General features: G+C 37.1%; 1 protein-coding gene across 45 annotated transcripts in view; it reads right to left on the bottom strand.

Annotated features, from left to right (window-relative positions):
* Window positions 1–237: 237 nt before the first annotated feature.
* KCNMA1 (potassium calcium-activated channel subfamily M alpha 1) overlaps window positions 238–8,570 on the bottom strand; it is a 439,218-nt gene continuing 430,885 nt past the window's right edge. For 15 of the 45 annotated variants that reach the window (XM_008642826.2, XM_017746213.1, XM_017746216.1 and 12 more), the window contains 2 exons: window positions 7,659–7,687; window positions 238–2,023 (listed from right to left, as the gene is read on the bottom strand). In XM_008642826.2, coding sequence (XP_008641048.1) covers window positions 1,869–2,023; window positions 7,659–7,687 — 184 coding nt within the window. In that variant the 3' untranslated portion in view covers window positions 238–1,868. The remainder of the gene's footprint in view (window positions 2,024–7,658; window positions 7,688–8,570) is intronic. The other 30 variants (XM_008642831.2, XM_017746214.1, XM_017746226.1 and 27 more) reach the window with 3 other exon arrangements.

Here is an 8,570-nt window from a genome sequence, read left to right as displayed (position 1 = left end):
TAAAGCTGAGATAGTTTGGCTTAAATGTTGGATTATATAGTGGACATCATCATTGTTTTCACAATAAAGTCATCATCTGCTTTGTATTTGTTTGACTCACTGATATTTCTCTAATGATAAAAATACCACAGTATGTTTAATTGTGGTGTTTAGCAATTCTGCAAAATTACAAAGCCTAAAGTTAACTCGCACAATGAAAATCTGCTTTTCCTGATGACGCTGGGTTTGTGGTTTTGGTTTTTGTTTCCATATTAGCACAGCCTTTCCTTTTTTTTTTTTCTTCACACAATTGTGTCACATGTTGCTTATTTGAGATAGAGAGAGTTACTAAATCATTTAGAACCTAAATTCTTGGGTGGGTAGATACTGCAGCACAGATATGAAACATCACATTTTTGTCTGATGGCTATAAGCTTGTTGGCAACTTTGTGAAACTGCTGACACAAAAGGCACCCATCAAAGGCCTTTTGCATGTTATCATAATAAATACATTCATCACTTTTATTATTTTGATTTGGTTATTACTGTACTTTTATGTGTGGTGTTCCAGCAAAGTAAAAATAAATAAAAGGAAAAAAAAAAACCAACAACCAGAAAAACAACTGATAATATACGATGTTGCTTGTTGTAAGAATTAACTGAGGGCAGCATGTTGTGAGATTGTAGAGCTGAGGCTAAACCAGTTTTTATCCTGATCTGAATTCACCAAAAGGAGATTCAGTGTGCCCTTTACCAGGGTATGAGCTATGACCAAAGTACAAGGATCTGGAGCTAAATCTCTATACATATCAGGAAGAATTTGTGCCATCTCAGACCAATGAAAGGCCATCAGCACTTCTGAAGTAAGGAAGTAACAAAATGTGGTAGATGAGATGGTTTATAACTTACACTTCCATGCACTATTTTATGTACTCTGGATTAAAGCACTGTAATACATGGCAAAAGAAGAAGAATTGCCAAGCTTGCCTTCCTGAAATTAGCAGCTGCTGATGGCTAATGAGAAGTGAATTGCCAGGTTTGCCATTTCCAGCAAGTGCCCGTTACGTCCAAGGCCCCTGGTTGGGGTGGTGACATTCCCTGTGCCTGTGTCACAGCGCGTTACCGACGGTGCTGCGTTCCTGTGGGTGTGTGACCGTGAGAAGGGACAGGGCACCGTGGGGGGGATTACTGGACCCTCACATAACTGGCAATCAAGGTGATCTATATATGCTAATAAAACAAAGAATATTTCAGAAGAATGTCACATGTACAAAAATATGACTTTCAACTCTGAAAATAAATAAGTTCAATTTATTAAGAGCTGGTGTCAATGCTGAACAAAATACACATCTTCCAATAAAGAAACATTTTGGTGAAGTGTTGTAGGTTTTTTTTCTTCTTTTTTTTTTGATTTACTAAAATACAAGTTGGACCTTTTTTCCTTTTTGTAAATATATCCTTTGTCTCCCTTAATTACATATCCTTATAACTGTGACCATCATTCTCCTTTAAGCCAAAGACTGAGGGTTTGTTGGGTTTTTTTAATTCTTAGGAGTCTGGCCACATATGCCATTTTTTTAAGGGAAAATACTTAACAATGAAAAAAAAAAAGAAAAATATATTTTTTCTAATAAATAAAAATAATTTAAAATGCTAGAGGCTATACATGACTAGTTTTGATTATGTTCATTTATAAATGAAATAGTTTCCAAAATACGTGGAAGCAATATTAAAGGCAGACAAACAAAGATCTGTCTACTTTATTTTCCCATTAAACTTGCCCTTCTTAACTTCTCCATCAGTGGTTCAGCAAGTAAGAGGAATAAATGTCACATCACCATTCATGAAGTTTGTCAGGCTTTAAAAAAATAGTTCTGGCTTCGAAGAAGTCAACATTCATCTTCAACTTCTCGTATTGGTGGTATCAAGCTGCTTGTAGATTTATATTGATTGATCTGATTGGCCATGTGAGTGCTCATGGGCTTGATTTGAATGTTTCTGGGATAGGCATTATCCGGCTCATCTGTAAACCATTTCTTTTCTGCTAAGGAGCAAAACAGGTAGAGACAGAATAAGGAGGGAAAAATGAAAGTTTTAGTTAGTGAAGCACACATACACAGAAACATTAAAAAATAAAAATACAGGGAGCAGTCAGTAAAGTTTATAGGAAAAAGAGATCAATAGAAGGTGACTTTGACTAATTACTAGCAGTACAGTGCATTAGATTAATACCTCTGAAAATACTGACGAAAGGAGGATGACGCTTGCAGATTTGATAACAGAAGCTAAAGAAAACTGCCAGCATGCTAGTCTGCTTGCTGGATGTAAGAGAGCTCTTTCCTTGCCCCCATGCTTAGGTGATTCCTTTATTGAAAAAAATGATACACATCAAAGTCTAAACAAAGAAGCCAGGGAGAACAGCTGCAATAAAGGTAATGCAGAAAAGAGCATGTGAGTCTACACACAGAGGAGCACCTAAAGAGTCAGAGATTTCTCTGAACCATTTCAGCCTTGGGGTGGTGGCTACTGCTGGCCCAGAAATCATGCAGCAGAATGTAAAGAACTTTCTGCAGCTGCTATTAGAATAAACAGGACTTGTATTCCTGTCTGCTGCCAGATGGCAGCCCTGCTGCACAGGGTGGGCATTATATCCCTACTTTGAAAGCACACAGGTGCTTGGGCACTGCTGAACTCTAGGGTTTAAAATGGGGTAAGGAACACACCAGACTCTGCAGGTGACTGTAGTAGGGGCTTCAGCTAATCCTGAATGGATCGGTCATGATAGGTGACAGCAAGACAGAGGAAGCAAGGACTTAAAGGAAGATTAGAGAGGAAGCTCTTTCTTTTCTATTTTTGAGCAGTATCTGTTCCCATGAACACAGGAGGATTTTATGGTGCTGCTTTAAGGCGGGCTGGGAGCACTGTGGGAGGGAGTGAGGATGCTGAGAGGCTGCAGAATTGCAGCCATTCCCCAGCTGTTTATCATTGTAACCACTATATTGCACTGTTCATATGCAGGTATGGATAAAAGCTTCTTAAAATTCACAAAAGAAAAAAAAAAAAATCTTAAACCCCTTAGGGAGCAATTTCTGCTGTAATTTCTCAATGACAGGTATGCAACTTTACAAGATAACTTCATTCAAACACTTGGAAACTCCTGATCTAGAGAGTGGCTAATGGTCATTAGGTGCACTTGAGCTTTGACAAGCATTTGTGAACAGGGGTCTGTCTCCATTCTTGTCCTCCTTCCCCAAATTCCAGAGGTGGGTGGGCAGAGCAGTGAACACTTACAGTTCTGGGCATTGCATTATTACATGCAAGGTTCAAAGTGTGTCACACCAGAGCTGCCACTCTTACATGTATGCACTACTTCTCATGCCAATGGAGAATCCAAAATGCTGCAGAAGCTTTAGTGTCTCTCATAATAGAAACTGCTACTTTTGCTAACCACTGAAATTCTGAAATCAGGACAGGAGCAGAAAGAATGCTCGTTTTTTAATAAATAAATGATTAAAAACTAGCAAAGCAAAATTCACCTTAGAAACCCAAGGACAGAGCACAAAAGCTCAGGAGGTAAAGGAGAGAAAAGAAATTGAAAGACCGAGACGAATAAAGGACAAATACCTGGATGTAAGTGCACAAAAATAAACAAAGAGCTTTGGTGTTAGAGTCTCTCAAGAAGTGCCCTAATCTCCAGAATTACTGGACTTCTCCGTCACTTCCACAAATATCAAATTAAAGCACTTCCAATTTATATGGATTTTAAGAACTTTCATGCCAGACCCCCCCCAATTCTTGTTACCTGTTCTTAAACTTTTTTAAGAAATGAAATCAAACCCAGGGATTATATTACTTATTAGTGGCTTGCTACTGAAGGGAAACAGAACTACTGTATTGTTTTTCTCTTCGTTTTCTAAAATGCTTTTCACTTCTGTTTAAAAATATCCTACTAATTTGTGACCAGACTAAATAATTCCCTGCCCCCTTAAAGTTGCCTGAGTCTGAACGATGTTCAATCTCCCATCTCCCTCTCTCTCACCTATTATAATTAAGTTCCCTTTGATTTGAACAGATTGGACGATAGGAATTCATAATGTTACATCCTGCACACTGAAGCTAACTGATTAAGTGCTTTAAATTATTCTTCCTGACAGAATGATAAAGTTACAATCTGTTCAGAGATGATCTACAGCTTGCCAGACTCCTACCGCTTCTTTCTACATTCATTTATCTTTTTGTCAAGCAGTTAAAAAAAAAAAAAAGCCTCAATTCCATAGATCTTTTAAAGTAATCAGAACATCTGAATTATTAATGAGACTTTAAGGGAATGATTCCTGATGGGGGCCGGTTTAAGAAAGGTTGTAGGAAAAAAAAGTCTGGGAATCTGTACACATCAAAATAATTTCAGCTCCATTTAAAAAACCATTTAGTTCAAGTGTGACACATGAACCATTACGCATTTGTGGAAACCAATTTTATGTGATCTACGATTAAACTAACCTTTCAGAGAGGTGTAAAGTGTGATGGTTATCATGTTTTAAAAGCCTTGTGAGATCACATAAACAATTTCAAACTAACAGTTTTCTAATGGTTTGTGTTTAAAATGATTTTGAGGCAAGTTAAGCACCGTGAACTTTCATCACTACCTTCTTTTTTGAACACATGGTGCAAAAACTTTCTTTACGAATAGAACTTGGTGCAAGTTAATTCAATGTTGTAGCAAGTAAGGGGAGATTTGCGTGAGTGCTAAGGATCAGAACTGTGTTGTGTTTCTCAGCAGCCAGTGTAAAGCACTTTGAAATACCCTGCTTTCCCTAAAACTTTCAAAATAAGCTATTTATTTATGTATTAATCTTTACAATAAAACTCCTATCTAGGGAGCTGTTCTTTAAAAAGACACCACCGAGTCTCTTTTTGCCTTTACCTGGCAAGTAATAAATACAGAAAATTAATAATAAATGCAGAAGCTGGTAGATTCTGATTTCTTCTGCTGTTTGGATTTCTTCTTGCCAGTGCTGAAACCGTGATCCAAGCATTATCATCTCCAGCATCCAATGCTTGGACCCAGCTTTATACCCTTCCTGCTCCTTTCTGTTGTTAAAATTATCTTTGACCACATAACGATGAATCTCCTGTGAAAGTTCATTGACCTCTCTACTTACCTTTGAAATGTGAGCTTAACACTCCTGATCTTTACTCTTGGCCACTATGGTATTCTGCTCCCAGATACTAAATGTCCTTCTTGAAGCCCTTACAGACTTTTCAGTCTTTTATGCTATGCTTACAACCTGATTTTGGTATGTCTTCCTGAGTCTCAGCACAGATTTTTACTTACCTTAAATATTACTTACTCTTTCCTTTAAATCAGTTCAGAAACCCCCTTTGTAAAGTCTTTATATATTGTTGTATTCACCAAGCTTTTTCTAAGCTCTCTGTCACATTCAGTTTCTCTGCCTTTTGGAATATGCATATTGATCCTTACCAGAAGTGTTTCTACATTATAGTGACAATAGGCATAGTTTTTTATCTTATTTTTCTAAGAACTGTTGAACAAAGTCCCTGATCTTCCTACTCTATTTGACAGGCTTCTTTTTGACAGCATCACCTGACAGATGTTGGAACAGCTAAGTAACTGCATGTATCAGAAAGCAGAAAACATTTACTTTCCTTGCAAACATCTGTGTTTGTAATGGGCTATCAGCATCAGTGCATCCGTGAGGGTTCAAAAGGCTTAATGCTCATATTACAAATAAATAAAAATTAACATTTTTGTGTAAGACTCTTCCCTGCAGCATAAAGAAAGGATATAAATAACCAAAGCAAAGAGATCAAAATACATTTCTTCAACTTGTACAGGACTCCAGCAATTCTCTCCAACAGATTTATTGTACTGGTGCTTTAAAATTTCTATCATTAATTCTAGACTGAGTAGAAACTTAGAACAAATGTCACTGTGAAACACCCTCTCTTCTAAGCAGAGGCCAAGAAAATACTACCTAAACATAACACAAAGGTTTTACTAAATTTTTATTCTCACCATAATCCCAGGTTAGCTTCCAATTGTTTAAAACATGATTTTTTTGTCTTCTGTGACACTTGCATTTTCAAATTAGTTTGCATGTATGTGTTTGTGTGTCCCCCCCTGCATGTAACCATCTTGTTTATAACTAAGCTGAAAATTCTCCCATGTAATTTGTCCCTGCATGAGGAAAAAAAAGTAATGAAAGTTTCTCCACCCACCTGCTCAGCAATTCTTTGTTTGGCAGATGAATATTTTACATGTAGCAGGCAGTAAGAAATTTGCAGGGAAAGAGAGAATAAACTTTTCTTTCTATGAAGAACTTTACTTTGCTCCAGGACAACTAAAATTTTGTGACAAAGATAATGTTCTGGACTTGTTCTTGATTTTTTATTTTTTAAACTACCAAAATTATTATTTTTGACAATGGGAATTTCACTGGAAAATGCCTGATCCTTTGTGTTTAGGTCAGTAGGAACCCATGCCAAGAGCCTGCAGGTTTGCTAGATATGGTTTTGTCTAACTAAGAACCTGGTTTCCAATGCTGAAACCATGCTGTGACTGATATAAATGGCAGAACCTTCATTTAAAACTCTAAAATGTCACCTCCTGACATTGGTGATACTTCTCCACTTTCAAAAACTAACTATGTATTATGGTTGTTTTACCTGGGATAGAACAGGACATTTCCTCTTAATTTTCCATACAGAAACCAACATAAAGTTGATATAAGCATTTCTCTACTTATAATGACCAACCTCCATCAGTATATCCATATCAGAAAAACGTCATCACTAGAATAAACTATTTGATCAATCTAACTGTAGTCAGCAGTGGAAATTGTACACAATATTACTAAAAGTCAAAAGCTTTAGAATTCTAACTTTAGGATAGAAGACAGAGGTGGACTAGACTTCAGTGTAATTTGAAGAACTCAGATTTGCATCCATATTAGATATTCCTCTTCTGCTGCTCTCAGAGTAGGCAAGCTGCTTCTCTAATGTACTCTGTTTATATTTTTCCTATTTGAGCTGCACTGTTATACAAATACTATTTTTTTGGATAAAATCATTATGTAGGATGTGACAAGTGGCTTCATATTAACACCCTTCCTTTCTCTGCTAAATGGAAAACAGATAAAACATTAATGGAAAAGCATTTTGGTGTCAAAGCCATTAACGTTCTTCCAAAATGTGTAACTGCTCTCAACTATCTTCAATCAATACTGCCGACATAAAAAGATGCTCATGTACATACATGGGGAATAGGAGAGTAGGGAGGGGAAGGGAGGAAAGAAGTTGGAATGAAGAATGGGAAATTAAAGTAATGTCTGCACCACGATAGGCATCTTCATTGAGCAGGAACCTGGGTGTTTACAAAAGGACACGTGCAATTAGAAAGGCAAGCAGATGAGAGGATAAAAAAATAAAACAGGGTTGAGAAACAGCAGCAGCAGCAGCAGCAGCCAGTTTTACTTCTGGTTTGGAGGGAAAAAAAAGGCAAAAGAAAACCAACAAAACAACCAACCAAACAAACAAACCAATAACTGAATAAAGTTTGTAACTATTTTTTTTTAATTTCACAAGTTTTCACAAGGACAAAGTTATAGAGGGAAACCCACAGCAGTTGCTAGGTCATGCAGAACCATTAATTTTCATACCTTGGCCCATTCTATTCATCCTTGTTGCACTTTAGAAAAAGAAGTAAGCTATGTAAGTTTTACAATGCTTTTAAACTGTCATATTTCTGGTTGAGCACTTTAACTGGCACATCCTTGTAGTAATAAATATTCTCAGGGCAAAACATGATAACTTTCTTTGCAAAAAGGAACACATGAATTTTTCTTTATGATGAAGAGCAACTGTAATAGTCTCATTTGTAGGGGAGAACCATAATTTGCAACATATTTCACTGATTGGACTTACAGCTGCATTTGAATGCACACTCACACATATACACTGTATTCCAATCATTATGCTCAGCACTGCACAGTGGTATTCTCTGTAGCCCACTTACATGGTTCCAGGTTTTGTCAGTAAAAGTGCTTGGCTTTATTGTCAATTCACACAGCAAGCAAATCTTCAAAATTATCATGCTTGGGGAAGGGGAAGGTAGAAGACAATACTAACCATAAAAGCACCTTGTCTGTGTTGGCAGTTACAATGCTAATCATTCCAAATAGAAGTAATTTTTTTCTGTTTGCATGCTTTCTTGCTGGATAGCCAGGGAAGAGAGTATGTGTTTCTGCTCTCCCTACCCTCAGAAACCCTCCATAAACCTAGAGCTAGTTGTATATTTCAAAATATACATTGGCTTCTGAAGTTGAAACCAAGAACAAAAAGTAAAAGCAAGCCTGAAGTATCATTTCTATGGCTGTCTAGGGCAGGTTCCTTTGCACTACTTTATTTAGTTCCCTGCCACAATTTTTTTTGGCTGTATGTGTCATTGGTGACAATTTGCAAGAACTAAATTCTGGCAAGTGCCTGGAACATGTCGCCTCAGCACAGTGAATATTTCCAACCCAGCCTTCTTGTTCTCCTCATTAACTGTCCGGGGCACAGCACCTTTTCTC

This window comes from Corvus brachyrhynchos, unplaced genomic scaffold (assembly GCF_000691975.1).
Source record: "Corvus brachyrhynchos isolate BGI_N302 unplaced genomic scaffold, ASM69197v1 scaffold279, whole genome shotgun sequence".
NCBI classification, from domain to species: domain Eukaryota; kingdom Metazoa; phylum Chordata; class Aves; order Passeriformes; family Corvidae; genus Corvus; species Corvus brachyrhynchos.
The sequence above is the reverse complement of the archived record's forward strand: the minus strand, read 5'-3'. Positions and strand labels throughout refer to the sequence as shown.